The sequence below is a fragment of the Nicotiana tomentosiformis genome, chromosome 1 (genome assembly GCF_000390325.3).
Source record: "Nicotiana tomentosiformis chromosome 1, ASM39032v3, whole genome shotgun sequence".
Taxonomy (NCBI): Eukaryota; Viridiplantae; Streptophyta; class Magnoliopsida; order Solanales; family Solanaceae; genus Nicotiana; species Nicotiana tomentosiformis.
Window position 1 is genome coordinate 72,453,177 of NC_090812.1, and position 20,790 is coordinate 72,473,966.

General features: G+C 36.8%; 2 protein-coding genes across 2 annotated transcripts in view; both read left to right on the forward strand.

Moving 5' to 3' along the window:
• The first annotated feature begins 733 nt into the window (after window positions 1-733).
• LOC104111819 (serine carboxypeptidase 1-like) overlaps window positions 734-20,790 on the forward strand; it is a 31,464-nt gene continuing 11,407 nt past the window's right edge. The window contains exon 1 of the mRNA XM_070185018.1: window positions 734-1,525. Coding sequence (XP_070041119.1) covers window positions 1,144-1,525 — 382 coding nt within the window. The 5' untranslated portion in view covers window positions 734-1,143. The remainder of the gene's footprint in view (window positions 1,526-20,790) is intronic.
• On the forward strand, window positions 8,979-11,987 carry LOC104121027 (serine carboxypeptidase II-3-like). The gene is made up of 5 exons (XM_009632948.4): window positions 8,979-9,236; window positions 10,940-11,052; window positions 11,143-11,238; window positions 11,346-11,451; window positions 11,551-11,987. Exons 1-5 carry the CDS (start codon window positions 8,979-8,981, stop codon window positions 11,695-11,697), a joined length of 720 nt encoding a protein of 239 aa, XP_009631243.1. The 3' UTR covers window positions 11,698-11,987.

Here is a 20,790-nt window from a genome sequence, read left to right on the forward strand (position 1 = left end):
CTTCTTAATTAAGTACTATTAAATATGTTTCTATCTTCTTTGCCGAACAATGGAAGAGGCAATTCTAGCTTTACTTTTTAGGTGCAATAGCCGGCCGATATTATTGCTTTTGATGTTCAACTCTTTGACTTACGAACATGAATATTTCCAATTGTACGTAGAGACGAATGTTGTCTAGCATTAATGTTGTATAATAATAAGTTTTTGGTTTCTCTTATAGTTCATTGGGTATATAAGACATAGTAAAGTATTATGTTTGAACGTCATAACTTTTTAAAAGACGCATTCTTAAAGTTAATCAGACTAAAACAGATGGAGTAATACTGTTTCTCACAAAGGTTAAATGGTGTGTTGTTAAGTGTGTAAACTAGTATAAATGAAACAAAACAAAGTAATCTTTGATAAATCTTCATTTTATTTTATACAACCACACTGATTTTTATTAAATAGAAAAGCAAAATACGAAGAGCATAGGACTAGATCAAACCCCCTAGGGATCAAGCTTGAGAGAAAAGAGTAAACATCATTTCTCTATTATTTTGAAATACTAGATCCGAGCTACTTAAATACATAAAAAGAATATCTAAGGATCTAATATTGATTCGTTTTTTTCTTGTGAGACCAATTTGATATTTCTTTTTATTCAAGGAGGAACCATTTAAATCTTTGCACACCTTCTTTTTTTTTTCTTTTTTTTTTCTTTCTAATTTCTCTGTCCTCAGAATCGTCTCGCCAAATAACCTAATTCATCATCACTGAATTTTCTTCTGAGAAAGACTCAAAAATCTATTTTATTAAATAAATCTTCACTTTATCTCATTTCTCTATCAGCCGTCCTGTCTGATCGAACAACGATGTAAAAATATGGAAGCCGACAAACTCCTTAATATATATCCTTCGTTTTCTCCCCTTTGAAACAACTTAAGAAACAATTCAAAGCTGTTAAGTGTCGTGCGACGTTTTAACCAATGAGCACAAAGTACAAACATATCACTACAACAGCGTCAATCTCATACCAAGTACCAAAAAAATAAAGATAGGACGACATTCTCAACTTTTTGCATACTCTTTATATATAATGAAGAACATTTATCGTTGAGTTATCATTCACCATTTCTTGTTTCTTGCACGGGAAGGAAGAAAATGAAAGTTCATTCTGTTTTAAATCTTTCTCTAATTATTTTGTGCTACTTAAGTGCCCAACAATATAATGCAGGAGAAGCTGATGTTCTAAGCAAATTTCTTAAGGCTCGACGAGCAAATCGCTTGCACACAACAAGAATTACCAATAGCCTAGCGGCTGATGAGAAACAGAGATCAGTGTCAGGATTCATAGTGCCACAGGTAGGATCAAAGGAAGATGACAAGATCTCGGCATTGCCGGGGCAACCAAGTGGGGTTAATTTCGATCAGTATTCAGGATATGTGACTATTGACGCTGATGCTGGTAGAGCCTTGTTCTATTACTTCACTGAATCAACTCAAGATCCTTCTACCAAGCCCCTTGTTTTATGGCTAAATGGAGGTAAGTACACACACACCCCATTCCCCCGTTACCCCAATTGCCAAGAGTACGATTGTTTTTCTAACACTAATTTCATGCATATTATCATTTTCTTCCCTTTACTTGTGCCATTCATTCTGGTATATGAATCTGTAGTTTTGTTCATGCAAGATAAACATACTTACTTTTAGACTAATTGAACTTGTGATTAAAACAACCATCTTTTGAAAAAACTATCGAGCTCGAGAAACTAAAATCTCATTTTCACTTATATTAGAAATTTTAGGAATATTTTTCTTTCTACTTAGCTTTGAGCACAATTCACTTTCTTATTGAAAAGTATTAAGTTTATTTATTTTCGTGTCGGAGACGAACCACTTAATTTGGTTCTTTACAAAATTATTTATGCCATAAATTTGATGCTAAGTGTAACGATCCGACTTATCGTTTTGAGTAATTACTCTTTTTTCTACTATTTGAAGTCTTGAATAGCTTCATATGATGTATTATGACTTGTGTGCAAAATTTGAGGTCAATCAAACTTGATTTGCTATGTTTCGGCATCGAACCTAGGATATTTCGACGTCACTTCTTCGAGTATATGTGGTATCATATTAAGAAAACGAGCTCCAAATTCAGTTTTGATTGAAGTATTAGATCCGTATTGAAATTACGGAACCATAGCAAAAAGAATCATCGAATTCGGACATCGTATGAGAGAGTTATGCCCGTTTCCGTGTCAGAAAAAATAATTTCCCGTCGCCAGCGCCCAGGGAAGCATGGGGCGCTATCCCTGTCGTTGGGATTTCTATTAGGTACTGGAACCAGCGCCACAGGTAGCCCCCCGGTGCAACTTGTGGCGCCCGAAACGCTATATACTCATTCGGAGCCCCCCGACGCCACCTGTGGTGCCCGAAACGCTATATACTCATTCGGGGTTCACTTTACCCCATTTTTCTTGGCCGAGCTTTGGGATTTTCCTCCACTCTCTCAAGACCTCCAACTCCCCCCATCTTCAAGGTGAGTAATCCCTACTAATTTGGTGTTTCATTCCATCAATTCCACTCTAGAACTAACTCAATCTGCCATGAAATCCTTAGATCTTCAAGAAATTTCTTCAAGAATTCAAAAAAGGGTTTTGCAAGATTTCTTCCAAAAGGTAACTATACACCCTTATAATTACATGTATGGATATATTATAGGAATATGAGTATGAACTAGGTATTTGAACTTATGGTATGGTGATTAGAAGACATAAGTTCCCAATTTAAATGTATAACCATTGTAGAGATTGAAAGGTAATTAATTGATGTAATTTTGTTGGTTGGGTGTGGATGAATGGTCACACATGTGATGATTGGAAGTTATAAATTGTTGGTAAATAGTGTTAGTTAGATGAACTAATTCCATGGTTAAGAGATGTAGAGATTTATGCACTCTAGGTATTTGATATTGTGACGCTTCACGCGTCAGGTGAAACCCCACGAGAAGAATTATCCGGTACATGATTTGAAGTTAGCTGCGATTGTTCACGCCCTAAAGATTTGGAGGCATTATCTGTATGGATTATCTTGTGAATTTACACTGATCATCGCAGCTTGCAGCATTTGTTCAAGCAGAAGGACTTAAATTTGAGACAGTGCAGATGGCTTGAGTTACTGAAAGATTTTGATATTACTATCCTATATCATCCGAGCAAGGCAAATGTGGTTGCAGACGTAGAAAGGCGGAGAGTATGGGTAGTTTGGCTTTCATTTCAGCAGAGAAGAGGCCATTGGCTTCAGATATTCAGTCCTTGACCAACAGACTTGTGCGGCTGGATATTTCAAAGCCTAGCCGAGTTCTTGCATGTGTTGTAGCTCAGTCTTCACTATTTGAACAGATCAAGGCTTGCCGGTATGATGATCCACACTTAATGGTTCTTCGAGAAACGATACTACGGGGTGGTGCCAAGGAAGTTACTATTGGCGCGGATAGTGTTCTGCGACTCCAGGATCGTCTATGTGTTCCTAATGTGGATGTACTGAGGAAAAAGATCCTAGAGGAAGCACATAGTTCCTGGTATTCTATTCATACAGGTGCTACGAAGTTGTATCGTGATTTGAGGCAGCATTATTGGTGGAGACGAATGAAAAAGGACATACTTGAGTATGTAGCTAGGTGTCCAAATTGTCAGCAAGTTAAATATGAGTACCAGAGGCCAGACGGCCTACTTCAGCAGATGACTATACCAGAGTGGAAATGGGAACGCATCACTATAGACTTTGTAGTTGGGTTGCCGCGGACCTTGCAGAAGTTTGATGCAGTTTGGGTCATTGTCGACAGGTTGACCAACTCGGCACACTTTATTCCTATTGTGACTACGTATACTTCAGAGAGGTTGGTCCAGATATATATTCAGGAGATAGTTCGGTTGCATGACGTGCCAATTTCCATCATATCAGATAGAGGCCCTCAGTTTACTTTACATTTCTGGAGAGCAGTACAGAGTGAATTGGGGACCCGTGTAGAGCTCAGCACAACCTTTCATCCGCAGACCGACGGGCAGTTAGAGCGGACACTTCAAATTTTGGAGGATATGTTCAGGGCATGTGTGATTGACTTTGGAGCTCAGTGGGATCGTTTCTTGCCCTTGGCCTAGTTTGCTTATAATAACAGTTACCAATCCAGCATCGAGATGGCTCCATTTGAGGCTTTATATGATCGACGATGTCGTTCGCCCATCGGGTGGTTTGAGCCCGGTGAGGTAAGTTATATGGTACTGATTTAGTGAAGGATGCCTTGGAAAAGGTAAAGTTGATTCAGGAGAGAGTTCGTACAGCGCAGTCCAGACATAAGAGTTACGTAGATCAGAAAATGCGTGATTTATCATTTATGGTAGGTAAAAAAGTTCTCTTGAAAGTTTCGCCGATGAAGGGAATCATGAGATTTGGGAAAAAAGGAAAATTGAGCCCAAGGTTTATAGGCCCATTTAAGGTGTTGAGACGAGTTGGGAGGTTACTTATGAGCTTGCATTGCCTCCCAGCCTATCGGGAGTTCATCCGGTTTTCCATGTATCTATGCTCTGGAAGTATCATGCGGACCTATCACATGTGTTAGACTTCAGCACAGTTCATCTAGATAATAGCTTGGGTTATGAAGAGGAGCCAGTTGCCATTGTTGATAAACAGGTTCGCTGGTTGAGGTCCAAGAAGATTTCTGCAGTAAAAGTCCAGTGAAGGGGCCAACCAGTCGAGGAAGCGACTTGAGAGGCCGAGGAAAACATGCGGAGTAGATATCCACACTTATTCATCACTCCAGGTATAATTCTAAACTCGTTCGAGGACGAACGTTTGTTTAAGAGGTGGAGAATGTAATGACCCAATCAGTCATTTTAACTTTTAGAACCCCGTTCCCTAAAATAAAACTTTCCGTATGTGCGTTTTATGATTTATAACTTGCGGGAATGGTTGGTTCAGGATTTGAAAGCATCTGGGTTGAAATCGGAACACTTGGTTCCTTAAGTTGGTTTTAAAAGGCCAAGTTTGACTTCGGTCAATATTTTGAGAAAACGACCTCTTAATAGGATTCTAACGATTCCAATAGCTCCGTATGGTGATTTTAGACTTAGGAGCGTGTTCGGAATTTTATTTGGAAGTCTGTAGTTAAATTAGGCTTCAAATGGCTAAAATGAGAATTTAAGTTTGGAAGTTTGACCGGGGAGTTGAATTTTTGATATCGGAGTCGGAATCCAGTTCTGAAAATTTTCATAGCTCCGTTTTGTCATTTATGACTTGTGTGCAAAATTTGAGGTCAATCAGAGTTGATTTGATATGTTTCGACATCGAATGTAGAAGTTGGAAATTCTAAGTTTCATTAAGCTTGAATTGGAGCATGATTCGTGATTTTAGCGTCGTTTTATGTGATTTGAGATTTCAAATAAGTCCGTATGATATTTTATGACTTGTTGGTATATTTGGTTGAGGTCCCGAGGGCCTCGGGTGAGTTTTGGATGGTTAACGGATCAAAATTTTGATTTAAAATGCTGCTGCAATTTTTTCTTCTGTTGGATATTTTTGGGTTGTGATCGATCCCAAGATCGAGCCCAAGGTCGACGGCCTGAGGCGAAGCCAGGGACGAGGCTCAATATCAAATCCAAGATCGAAGGTCCAGCTAGAGGGACATGATCAAAGGCAATGCTCGAGGGTCATGATTGAAGGCAATGCTCGAGGGCCAGGATCGAGACCCAAGATCGAGGGTCACAATCGAAGGCTCGGGCTCGATGCCATAATCAAGGCTATGATCAAAGGAGCAGGCTCGATGCCATAATCGAGGACATGACCAAGGTCCAGGCTCGAGCTTATGATCGAAGTCGCGATCGAGGCCTAGGCTCGAGGGCCATGATCGAAGCCACGATCGAGGCCCAATTCCGAAGGCTGTCTCGACAATTTTATAAAAAGAGGACATTCATCCCATTTGCCATTTTTAACAAATTGGAGCTTGATCAAAGACGATTTTGGATAGAGTTTCAAGGAAAGACATTGGGGTAAGTGATTTTAACTCGGATTTAGTCTATATACACAAATATATCATTGATTTCACCATTTAATTTGTGTTTTGAGATTAAAATTTGGGAATTTTTTTGAAATCTCATAGAAACGAATTTTCGAGATTTCGGTATCGATTCAGAGTCGTATTTGAGTGAAACTGGTATGGATGGACTCGTAATTGAATAGGTTGTCGTATTTTGAAACTATCGTCGGATTTCGAGACGTGTTCCCCATGGACGAACTTTTAATTAATTTCGGGATTTTATTAAAAATGTAGTATTTTCTTATAGAATTGATTCCTATAAATTTTAATGATTGTATCGAATTATTTTAACTAGATTCGAGCAAGACATAGTGGATAATCGAGGAAAGGGTCTACTAGTGGATTAAATTGGAGCAAGACGAGGTAAGTCTCTTGTCTAATCTTGTGAGGGGAAAAATTACCTCATAGGTGATTAAAATAAAATAATTATTGCTAATTGTGGGGGCTTCGTACGCACGAGATGACGAGAGTCCGTACGTAGCTACTATTAATGCTAAAGTCCGGGTAGTTTAGGAGTCAAAGCATGAATTACTTGTGTAAATTGTATTCTTTATTTAATTAATATTATTTGATATATATATATTCTGAATTGTTAGATAAAAATATTAAAGGATGAAAATCTCATATACTTGATTTTCTGTTTAAATTAATTAATTGTTAAGAGAAATTGGTCTTCCTCCTGAATTTATCATATAATAAATATACTCTCATTCCGGAGGTACATAAGAAAATGTCTCCTTTCTTGTGGAGCGGGACGAACGCCTCGGCATGATAGATGCATCTATGGATCATGACGCACGTCCCTATAAGCTTGATCTTGTGTATACATAATATCAATCGTAACATTTTTTCCAAATAAAACCCCTCAATCAAAAAAGTGTTGAAATCATATTCATATACAAAATTATAAAGATAAAAATATAATCTTAATAATTTTAATGGAGAGTCATTAAAAGGATGGAAGTGCTAAGCATGGAAATATACATGAAAATGTTGGGGGTTGGGGGGGGGGGGGAAATAAAATAACAAAAGTTAATTTTCAATTATTTTAACTTCCCTCTAATATTTTCGTGTAAAATTCTCTTTCACTCATTCCCTCCATGTAAACCCTGTAACCCACGATTAGCCTCCCACAAAGATAAACTTAAGTATCCAACTCAAATACAACTACAGACTCCAAAAAAAAAAGAAAACATCTTGCTTGTATTTTCTGCCTATTCTTCTTTTTCTATGAATAGCTTTTTATTACCAGGTAAATCAACACCTATCTCTCATGTGGTTTTGATTTACTTAATATCTCTATCTAGTAAAAGTTCGTAACAACATTTTTATCAATACTCTATTAGTCTCTATGCATGAGTTGACTAGCACAAGAGCAATTCCACAATATTTTGTTGTGAAAATTGTCTTTTGCTATAAATTGAGGGCCTTGATTCATCCCTTAATGAAGTATTTCTTAACATTCTTTTGATGAGGAGATGAGTTTCTATATATGTCGAGTTGATCGTGATAATCTACTAGTTAATGATTTTGCAAAGAAGTTACTATATATTTCTGATTTTATTACTACTATTTTCTTCACTAATTAATGTTAGTTTTATCATTTAAGTTTGAAAATATATTTTGTTTAAATCATGAAATCAAAAAGTATATATTCATTTTTTTCCTTTTAATACAGGTATATGAAGGTGCAAAAAGCGTCAATGAAGTTATAAGATAAGGGACGCTGCATTGGCACATGATCCGGAAGCAACATACTTTTTTTTTCGTTTACTATTATTCATGTATTTCAATTAAACTTTTTATGTTTGAGTGTTTTCACTTTATTTACTCGGTGAGTTTGTACTAAGATGTTATCTCATTGTAGATGTAATTAATATATGTTTAGTATGAATTTTGGCATTACATTTTTCGTGATGTTTTTGATATACATAAGCTAATTTTAAAAAATTAAAATATACATGTAATTAATAACAAACCATTTAACTATAATTTTAAATGTTATATAGTATATAATTTGTCATAAAAAATATTTAAATATCTATATATTTTAGGATCACTACATTTTCGTCACAAAAAATGTCCCCTTCATCTATAGAAAGTAAGTCATATTGCTACATTTTCATTCGTCACAGATTGATTACATTTAGTGACAAGAAATAATTTGTCCAGAAATGGTCTTTATATTATAACATAATTATATTTTTATCTATAAATTAACTTAATGCTTGACGACAATTGAAATTGTCACTAATTAAGACAACATATAGCGACAAATTAGTATTAGCACTAATAGCACCATTTGTCGAGACACAGAAATAGTTTCAACTACGAAATTGTTGTCCTTTTTGGACTAACAAATTTGTTACTAATTTATATATTTAGAGACGAAAGTTTTTTTGTACATAAAAGCATAACCATTTAGCGACGTAATCACATTCTTTTAACTACAAATTATGTATATCTTTAAAGACAATCGACATCGTCACTAATCAAAATTATAGTTAGTGACAAAATAGATTCGTCAGTATTGAAGACCCTTTTAGCGACGATTCAAAATTTTTAACTACAAAATATTTACACTTCTTATGACAAACAAGTTCGTCATAAATTATACATATTTGAGGACGAAAAAAATTGTAGTTAATGTAACTTTATTTTGCAACGAAACGCAAAGTCGTCTTTATATATTATTAGTGACGGTGTTTTAGAGACAAAAGATTGACAAAAAAAATTCTGTCACAAAAAGTCTTTTGCGACGAAATATGAATTTTAGGCGACAAAATAATTCATCACTAATAATCAAATTTGTTGTAGTGCTTCAAAAGATCACCAAATTCTTTTTCTCCTGATAAAGTCACTAAATTATATAGTGTCTACATACTAATTACTCGCACATGACATGGGTTTTCAGACTGGAAATGGCATTATCGATGATGAAACAGCGACTAGTGGTTCCTATGACTTCTATTGGACACATGCACTAATATCAGATGAAATCCATGAAGGAATTGTCTCGAATTGCAACTTCTCGGCAGAAACCTCTACCACAGAAGCTTGTACTGAGTACACAGGCCAAGCAGATTCATCTCAAGGCAACATATACACTTATAACATATATTCCCAACTGTGCAACTCCTCTGCCTATTTTTCCCTTCCTGTAAGTTCCACTCGCTAATTAACTGCTCGTTCATTCTTGAGATTTTTTTAATTTGCACCCAGTATTTATACCGATTCAAATAATTTAATTTTACTGTCGCAAATTAAGGTGAGACTGTGTGCCAATACTACTGTTATGAACGCTCTAGACTACCTACTTTACTACCCTAACCCTCGACCTCCATACCTTCCTATCAAGGGTCATGTCCTCGGTTAGCTGAAGCTGCGCCATGTCTTTCCTAATCACCTCTCCTCACCTTTTCTTTGGCCTACCTCTACCTCTCCGTAACCCTCCAATGTCAACCTCTCACGCCTCCTCACCGGGGCATCTGTGCTCCTCCTCACATGACCAAACCACCTAAGTCGCGCTTCCCGCATCTTGTCCTCAATAGGAGCCACATCCACCTTGTCGTTAATGACCTCATTTCCGATCCTATCTAACCTGGTGTGCCCACACATCCATCTCAACATCCTCATCTCTGCTACCTTTATCTTCTGGACATGGGCGATCTTGACTGGCCAACACTCAGCCCCATACAACAACGTTGGTCTTACCACCACTCTGTAGAACTTACCCTTAAGTTTCGGTGGCACCTTCTTGTCACATATAACACCGGAAGCGAGTTTCCATTTCATCCATCCGGCCCCAATACGATGTGTGACATCTTCATCAATCTCCCCATCCCCTGAATAATAGACCCAAGGTACTTAAAATTCCCTCTCCTAGGGATGACCTGCGAGTCCAGCCTCACCTCCCCTTCCCCCTCTGTAGTCTCGCCACTGAACTTACACTCCAGGTATTATGTCTTGGTCCTGCTTAACTTAAAACCTTTAGATTCCAGGGTCTGCCTCCATACTTCTAATTGCGCGTTCACACCGTCTCGCGTCTCGTCAATCAATACAATATCATCTGCAAAAAGCATGCACCACGGCACCTCCCCCTGGATGTGGCGCGTCAGTACGTCCATACCAGAGCAAACAAAAAAGGACTAAGTGCCGACCCCTGATGCAACCCCATCATAACCGGAAAGAAGATATTTGCACCCAGTACCCAGTACTTATACCAATTTTAATAAGTAACAACAACAACAACAACAACAACCCAGTAGGATCCCACAAGTGGGGTATGGGGAAGGTAGAGTGTATGCAGACCTTACCCCTGCCACGGAGGGATAGAGAGGCTGTTTTCGGGAGACCCTCGGCTCAAAGATAGTAGATCTGTAACAACAACATAAACCTGAAAAATAAAATCAGCATCGTAAAAGACAGTAAACAAATAGAAAGGCCAAAATGTGAAAGACATCAAAAATGTGAAACACAACAAAACTGCTAGCACTCCTAGACAAAACACTATCAGCCTAGCCTGCCCAACGAGGATACACGCTCGCTACCCCTAATCTACAACCCTAATGCTTGACCTCCACACCTTCCTATCAAGAGCCATGTCCTCGAAAATCTGAAGCCGCGCCATGTCTTGCCTGATCACCTTGCCCCAATACTTCTTAGGCCACCCTCTACCTCTTCTCGTACATGCCAGAGCCAACTGCTCACACCTCCTAACCAGAGCATGGTGAGAAAGAAGGGGGAAAAAGACCATGCGTAACAGCACATTCTGCACCCCAATGATAAGCAGTGCTCTTCCCAGTAGATTTTACATACCTTTATTACATTTATACCATAACTATTTCTTTTTGTTTATAACAGATAGATGGATTTGATCCATGCTCAGCTGATTACATAGACAATTACCTAAACACTGTCGAAGTACAAAAGGCGCTTAATGTCAGAGATATACCCCATTCCTGGGATTCTTGCAAGTAATACATAATGTGATTTTTCAAAACATTTTCCTTCTTCATATCAAGAAGGCTGATTTTCTTAGTTTTGGTTTAATTTCACTTGTGCAGTGGTTACATACAAGGATCTTGGCAGGACTCCCCGCATACTATGCTACCAATCTTTCAAGAGCTCATGCAAAATGGCATTAGGGTTTGGATTTATAGGTAAGTAAATCAAGCAATGGAGCAGTCACCACAAAAGCAATTCTGAAATTTTAGCTATTTCGAAACAATAACATTTTCTCAAGCCTTTTTTTTTGTTACAATTTCAGTGGAGATGTAGATCATATTTTGCCTGTGACGACAAGTAGATATGCTATAGACAAAATCAAAACACCAGTCAAAACACCATGGTATCCTTGGTTCTTCCAGGGCGAGGTAACGAAGTAGTCATTATTCTTTATCCCTACAATCTCTTTCTAGAATCTCATATATGCATATGAATTAATTATTTCATATAATCCTTTTTCTTTCAAGGTTGGTGGTTATGCAGTAGAATACCAGAACTTGACATTCGTGACTGTAAGAGGAGCAGGACATTTTGTTCCAAGCTATCAACCTGGCCGTGCATTGACCATGTTCTCATCCTTCATCAATGGAACACTCCCTCCTCATCTCCACTAAGCAGAAAACAAATGAATATTGTGATATTCCCTTAACAAAGAGACGTATAAATTATGGCCTCTCTGACTATGTGTGTTTCTGATTAGTAAGAAAAAGTCTCACTTCACTAGATATCATTCCAAATGTCTAGTTGCATCTTGGAGAGCTTTATCAGAAATGGTTAAATTTCCAGCCGGAGCTCCTCTTTCCTTTCCGAGTTTCTTCCTATTCTGCCCTGTACCTCTCGTCACTTGTACTCTGAAAACAAAAACACAAAGAATGCATGAGTTTGTCAATTTTCTCTTGTCGCATAGTTAACGTTGTGCAACTCACGATCTCTTGCCACATAGTTGATTTTTCTTCCTCTAGCTTTTGATGCATCCTCTCTTCTAGTTTTTGCATGAGATCATCAGAACACTAAAAGAGGGTTCAAATTGTATTCCGCTAAAAAAAGTTATTCCATAACCCCTGTTAGGATCGTGAATCCGGGTAGTGCGGAGTTTAGCCAAATAACGGTATAATGACAATAACAAAGACAATGAAAGTTGATAATAACGGCAATTAAAGAATATAAAGAAGACACAAATTTAACGTGGTTCGGTCAAGGTGACCTACGTCCACAAGCGGAGATGAGCAATTTCACTATACCAACAAGAGTACAAAAGAGAGTATAAAATTAGAGTAAATACTCTAATTAATCCCAAATACCCCAAGAGAATAACCTCACAAGATCACTCCAAAGAAAGGGTTTACACAAGTGTTTCCCAACACTCACTCTCTTATAAAATACTCTATAATGAAATAAAGGAGGAGAAAGAAACACAAGAGTGAAAAGCTCTTGAATTGGTGTGTTTGCAAATGAGGAGAAACTCCTCTATTTATAGCAAGAAATCCTTGGCCTAATAATGGATATTATGTCATGGCAAATGTCATGATCCACAAATTTGTTATAAAGGATATTATGTCATGGCAAATGTCATTAACCACAAATTTGTTATAATGGATATTATGTCATGGCAAATGTCATAAAAATTTGGCTATATTACAAATCTCCACCTTGGTCTAATTTCGGCTTATAGTAAATTTGCTCCACCTTCTCCGCAAAAACCCCAATGGGCAAAATTATTCTTCATAAATGCCAATCAAGTTCAGGCAAAGCTTGAACTTGGATACTGGAAGAGGTTTTATGAACATGTCAGCAGGATTGTCTCTAGTGTTGATCTTCTGAACAGAGACTTTTCTTTCAGCAATGGTTTCTCGGATGAAATGATACTTTATATCAATGTGCTTCGTCCTCTCATGATACATTTGATCTTTAGTCAAGTGAATGGCACTTTGACTATCACAGAAAATGATAATACCACCTTGTTGTAAACTGAGTTCCGCAAATAGACCCTTCAACCATAAAGCTTCTTTGATCGCCTCGGTCACTGCCATACATTCTGCTTCGGTAGTAGATAAAGCTACTACATGTTGTAATGTAGCTTTTCAACTAATAGCGTAACCCCCGATGCAAAATACATAGCCTGTCAGTGATCTTCTTTTGTCAAGATCACCTGCATAATCTGAGTCTACAAAACCAACCAAAGTGTTAGTATTTCTCCCAAACTCCAAACATATGTTTGAAGTACCTCGCAAGTATCTGAGAATCCATTTCACAGCATGCCAATGTGCTTTACCAGGGCAAGCCATATACCGGCTTACCACGCTCACTGCTTGTGAAATGTCTGGACGTGTACAAACCATTGCATACATAATACTGCCGACTGCACTGGAATAAGGAACCTGTGCCATGTACCTCTCTTCTTCCTCTGACTGCGGGAACTGAGCAGCTGATAACTTAAAATGAGCAGCAAGAGGGGTACTAACTGGTTTAGCATCTTTCATGCCAAACCTCTCCAAGACTTTCTCCAAGTACTTCTTCTGGGTCAGAAATAGCCTGTTGGCTTTTCGATCTCTTTTGATCTCCATGCCAAGGATTTTCTTAGCTGCTCCCAAATCTTTCATCTCAAATTCACTTTTCAGCTAACTTTTCAAATTGTGAATTTCTGTTAAATCCTTAGCAGCAATGAGCATGTCATCAACATATAATAATAGGTACACAAATGAACCATCATTTAACTTCCGGAAGTAAACACAACTATCATACATGCTCCTCGAATAACCATGACCCAACATAAAGGAATCAAACCTTTTATACCATTGCCTTGGAAACTGCTTTAATCCGTACAAGAATTTCTTCGACAAGCAAACATGATCTTCTTTTCCTTCAATTTCAAATCCTTCGGGTTGATGCATGTATATTTGTTCCTCAAGTTCGCCATGTAAGAAAGATGTCTTAACATCAAGTTGTTCTAATTCCAAATCATACATGGCAACGAAGGCAAGCAAGACACGAATAGAGCTATATTTAACAACAGGTGAGAAAATATCATTAAAATAAACTCCTTGTACCTGACTATAGCCCTTTGCAACTAATCGTGCCTTATACCTCGCATCTTCAACCCCTGGAATGCCATCCTTTTTCTTGAAGACCCATTTGCAACCAACAATTCTTTTTCCTGATGGCAGCTTCACAAGAGACCAAGTACCATTCTTGTGGAGAGACTCAATTTCTTCATTCATTGCAATCAGCCACTTGGCTGAATCAGCACCAGAAACTGCTTCTAAATATTTTGATGGTTCTCCAATTTCTTCAGTATCCTGTGCAACTGAAAAAGCAAATGCAACATAATCTCCAAACCTTAATAGTTGTTTACCTTCTCTTCTTGGTCTATGTTTGGCTACAGAATACTCCTCTTCTTCTGGTTCAACTTCAGGAGTCTCAACTTTAGGAATTTCAGCTTCTGTCTCAACTTCAGGAGTTTCAACTGTATTTTGCTCCAAAGTTGATGAGCTTGGCTCAGAAGGAATGCCAATCTCAATCTCCACTTGGTTCTGTGTACTCTTTCCTTTATCTGTATTACAAGAACTAGAAGACTCTTTTCTAGAATGTAACATAGAGGATTCATCAAAGGTTACATCTCTGCTAATTATAAATTTTGGTGCCGTGGGATCAGGATATCATAGTCGGTATCCTTTCACCCCAGATGCATACTCAAGGAAAATGCACTTTTTAGCCCTTGGCTCTAATTTTCCATCATTTACATGCATGTATGCAGGGCAACCAAATATCTTTAAATCAGAATAATTAGCAGGAGTACCTGACCACATTTTCTCTGGAGTCTTAAAGTTCAAAGGTGCAGAAGGAGCTCGGTTGACAATATAACAAGCTGTAGAGATAGCTTCTGCCCAAAAGGCGTTTGTCAACCCAGCATTTAAAATCATGCAACGAGCCCTTTCCAAAAGAGTTCTATTCATCCTTTCTGCCACACCATTTTGCTGAGGTGTCATTCTCACAGTACGATGTCGAGCAATTCCTTCATTCTTGCAAAATTCGTTGAATTCATCATTACAAAATTCCAAGCCATTATCTGTTCTAAGCCGCTTAACCTGTTTTCCTGTTTGCTTCTCAATCAAAACTTTCCATTGTTTGAAATTTAAGAAAACATCACTTTTATTTTTCAGGAAATAAACCCAAACTTTCCTTGAATAATCATCAATGAAAGTTAACATATACCCGGCACCACCTTTTGATGGGGTACGTGAAGGACCCCAAAGATCTGAATGAATGTAATCCAAAGTACCTTTTGTTCTATGAATCGCTGGAGATTTGAAGCTGACTCTTTTCTGCTTCCCGAACACAAAATGTTCACAGAACTCCATATTTCTGGTACTTTGGCCACATAAGAGACCTCTTTTACTGAGGATGGAAAGACCTTTTTCACTCATATGCCCCAATCGCATATGCCACAATTTGGTGATGTCAGAATCTGATTTATCTGATATTGAAACTGCAGCAACACATGTAACAGTAGATCCCAAAAGAGTATACAACGTACCAGATCTGCGTGCTTTCATGATCACAAGAGCACCATGAGAAATTTTCAGAACTCCACCTTCACCTGTGTACTTGCACCCAAGAGATTCTAGAGTGCCCAAAGAGATGAGATTTTTCTTCAAGTCAGGAACATGTCTAACATCGGTGAGAGTTCTCACCACACCATCGTGCATTTTGATTCGGACTGTACCTTTTCCAATAACTTTGCAGGCAGCATTGTTGCCCATCAAGACAACTCCACCTCCAATAGATTCATATGTGGTAAATAAATCCCGACTTGGACACATATGATAAGAACAACCCGAATCTAAAATCCACTCATTGTTAGATTTGAAACTATTATTAGTTGCTAAAAAAATAGTTCCCTCAGTCTCATCAGCAACTACACTTGCTTCGGCAGTGTCAGTATTTTTGTGCTCATTTTTCTTTTCTGTATGCTTTTCTTTGTTTTTCAATTTAAAGCATTCAGAAATAATGTGACCTTTCTTATGACAATATTTGCACATGACATTTCTGTATCTGGATTTTGACCTTGATTTAGGTTTCTCACTACTTGAATCTTTCTTATTGGATCTACCTCTTATGAATAAGCCTTCCCCTTGGTTCCCACTAGTTTCCCCAGTAATATCTCTATCTATTTGTTCTTTTGATTTCAAAATAGATTTGATATCTTTATAAGAGATATTATCCTTTCCATAAAGCATAGTATCTCTTATATGTTTAAACGACTATGGTAAGGAAACAAGTAATAACACAGCTTGATCCTCATCTTTGATTTCAGCAACTATGTTACTTAAATCCATAAGAAGAGAATCAAAAGTGTCAAGATGAGTAAGTATAGAGGTACCTTCAGCCATACAAAAAGTGTAGAGTTTTTGCTTTAGGTAAAGTCTGTTTTCTACTGTTCTTTTCATATATAGGGTTTTAAGCTTTTCCCATATGCCTTTGGCTGAGCTTTCTGCTGCAACTTCAAGCAAAACCTCATTTGAAAGATTTAAAATAATACCTGCTTTTGCCTTTTTGTCTATGACGGCAAACTCCTCGTCCGTCATTTTATCCGGCATCTTCTCCTTTCCTTGCAGTGCCAAATCTAAGCCATCCTGAATTAGGATAGCTTCCATCTTTAATTGCCACATTCTAAAGTTTGCACTTCGGTCAAATTTCTCAACATAAGACTTTGTTAGAGTCATTTTGGCCGGTTAGATCTGGCTCTGATACCAATTTGTTCGGATCGTGAATCAGGGTAGTGCGGAGTTTAGCCAAACAACGGTATAATGACAATAACAAAGACAATGGGAGTTGATAATAACGGCAATTAAAGAATATAAAGAAGACACAAATTTAACGTGGTTCGGTCAAGGTGACCTACGTCTACAAGCGGAGATGAGCAATTTCACTATACCAACAAGAGTACAAAAGAGAGTACAAAATTAGAGTAAATACTCTAATTAATCCCAAATACCCCAAGAGAATAACCTCACAAGATCACTCCAAAGAAAAGGTTCACACAAGTGTTTTCCAACACTCACTCTCTTATAAAATACTCTATAATGAAATAAAGGAGGAGAAAGAAAGACAAGAGTGAAAAGCTCTTGAATTGGTGTGTTTGCAAATGAGGAGAAACTCCTCTATTTATAACAAGAAATCATTGGCCTAATAATGGATATTATGTCATGGCAAATGTCATGATCCACAAATTTGTTATAATGGATATTATGTCATGACAAATGTCATGAAAAATTGGCCATATTACAACCTCGTCCAACAATCTCAGCCATCCTGGATGTTCAGGTCCCATTATAGATGCAAATGCATCTACAGATTCAATGTCATCTCCACTTGTTGTGATTCAATTTTTCTCCATTTCATCGTGGAAAGAAACTTAAAAATAGAATACAAATAAAAACAGAACAACACCCTAGCAACAAAAGAAATCCAAGTGGGCATTGCAAAAAAAGGATTAGAGTCATAACCAGGCTTGTATTCGTTCTACATAAAATGCAAACATCCTGTCTAAACTACATAAAATAGTCATAGCAATATCAATAAAGTGTCAATGATTAGAATCATAACCAGCCTTATATGGAGCAAAACCATATTATCATTTATGCTGTCAGAAAATAGTACTATTCCATTTTCTTAGAACAGAAACTTCTTCTCTTCATAAGCTGAACTTTCGGGATTAGGAAAATGCGAGAAATTTATATCCCATACAAAAGGACAATATAAGTTGGTTAGATAAAGGAGAGGGGAACACCAAGTTGTTTCACAGATTTATAAAGGTGAATAGTAACAATTAGGTATTTATAAGATTCAGAATAAACAGGGTGACCAAATAGAAGACAATCAGATTGCAACAGCAGCAGAACAAGTTTTTAGAGGATCTGTTCAATGGAGTATTAACTCAACTAACTCTGCCATCAGAATTTTCCAACTGAAGGTTTAAATGACTCACCAAATCATTACGGACTATAGCAAAACTTGTTATGTCGGTAGTGTGTGGATGCTTCCGTTTTCTTCGATTCTCAGTATAAAAGATAACCCCCCCCCCCCCCCCCCCAAAACCCAAACACACATCAGTAACAAAGAACAAGAAAAGACTAGAAGTAGAAACCCTGAATAGATATCACATACTAGAAGAAATACAACAGAATATGACCATCACATCCGAAAAGTTGTTCCCTCTGCTTTTACCCCTTCGAATGAAATGATCTTCAGCTCAAGCAGTGATCCAGAAATTTGAAACCTGAAGGAGACTTAGAAAATCCTTGAGTTAGGTTGTAAAGAATTGAGAACTTGTGAAATATTCTTGAGACCTCTGGAAGCGATGCCCAAGGCAGGTGATTGAATGAATGCGGGAACAGCTAGAGAAATGTTCAAGGATTCAACTTTATTGTACTATGAAAACTATCTTATGTAAAAAACAATGATGAAAAGACTACTGTGCTTGATTTTGTATCGAACAAGTCATCTGGTCTGAGGTTAACATTGTCTCATCAATAGAGAACAAATATTTGGTATTGGTAATGATAAAGGTTTCAATCAAAGATTTGAAGATTTTGACAGTAAGAACGAGAAACAAGCACAAGATAAAGAGAACCTAATTCCATATTTACCAGCATTGCAAGGACTATGTTCTAAATCTTATAATGTAAAGAAAGCAGCCACTAGAAACACTAAGCAATGAATTTGATGATGAGTTCATCCTGGCGATGTAGAAACTTGCATTAAAAAGTAACACTAGTCACTAGATAGTTGAAGGAAACTACATTCTTCGTTTTGAATTATTGCATTAGCATACTGACCTACCCCTGAAGAAACATAATTTCATAAATTTTATAAAACCGTAACCTAAAAAACATTCGCAAACCCTAACCCTTGCCTCAACAAAAATGGATCAAAATTAAACACAACTTTCTCAATCCAAAAAGAAAGAAAAAAACACACAATTTTGTTTCCGCTGGCTTCATCATCCCGCACATACGAAGAAATTGGAAAATAAAGCGGAAAAGGTACTACGGCTGAAAATGAGACCTTAAACCTCGTAACTAAAGAAGCTGAGGGTTGACCCGACTGAAACTCAGATACATATCTAGTACTAACATAAACCTGAATTTCATAGAAGCCATAAAATAAAAATAAAAAAAGAGAAGATTTTGGAGGCTGAATTTCATAAGTGCCAACAGAAATGATAATTTCTAAATCACGAGGAAGTATTTAAGCAATCGGCTGATAAATTGGTTATCCTTTTGTAACCTAGCAATTTACAACCACAAAATAGGAAAATTATAGAAACTTGAATAGGAAAAGAGACTGACCAGAAGATTAATCCCTCGTAGCCAAATCCGAGCAAAACATTTCAGAGGGATTGATTGTATATGGTGGAGTAAATTCTTTTCCCGCAAAAGATGTAGAGTCGCGCGTTTTATTTTGGGGAAAAGCTGAAAGAAATTATAATGGAAAGGGGGAACTTAGGAAAATTCAAAACTAATGAAACGTTACTATAAAATATCTTACTGAAATAACTTTTGCAATACAAGAACTTATTCAATGGCTGTGATAATTTCGTGCATTATATACATCGAAATTCTAATGTAAGAGTACTTTCAAAGTTTCAATACTGCCGAGATCGTTGCAAGAGGTCAAAATTCTATATGCAGCGGACAAAACCATTGCAACAAAATTATCTACTGCAACGGTTACATAAAGGTTTACATCCTACCTGTTGCGATAGGCCCAATTTCTTGTACTGTAATTTGAAACCGGATATAGCAAAACATAAAACCATGATCATGTAGAATTTGATACGTAGTCTGTTCCAACGCAATATCTGTCATAAGGAAACATGATGAAAAGAGACACGTGGCTTTAATCTGAAAAATTATCAAACAAGCACAATTTTATAAAACTTGAAAAAAAAAAAGGTTAGTCAAAAACTTCTTCACCCATTTTTTCGACCAGACGGGCAAAATTGCCCCATTATATGCATATACTTAAGTGTTCCTTTCACTTATATGTAGTTGTGTGTTTGGTTTATAGATTAATTAATTATGCAAAAATTACAATGCATAAATTGTTTATGCAATGAATGATAACATATGAATTGTTATGTTGAGATTGCTTATTTTAAGAGCTTTTTTGTCTTTAAAGGATATTGAAGAATTAACTAAAATAGCAGTCTGTCCAACTGTTTAAACTAAAAATAACTGGCGAATGTATAATAAATATTTAATTCACATATAATATGTGTTTAACTATATATAATCAATGTATAATCTACGTATATATCCGAAGTAAACCGTGAATCCGGTCAACTATTTTTGTAAAGATTTCTTTAATATAGACTGTTACTCCTTTTTTTCTTCATAAAATAACACACAGATTCTCGCATAATTTTAATTTAACAAGTATTAGCCAATTCGTTAATAAGACCGATCAAAAGCTATATTAAGTTATGGAGGGATTAATATCTTTGCTTATAAAATCTGTTAGGGATATAGTAGATATGTCCTAGATCCATTATCATATTTGATGATTTGAACATATTTTTGTGAACGTTATTTCATATAAAATATATATGGCATTTGACGATATTCTTTTATCATAGTTATTATTAATTGCTTGATTAATTTAATAAGGTCCTTGATTAAATTTTGAGACTTGTTATCGTGATA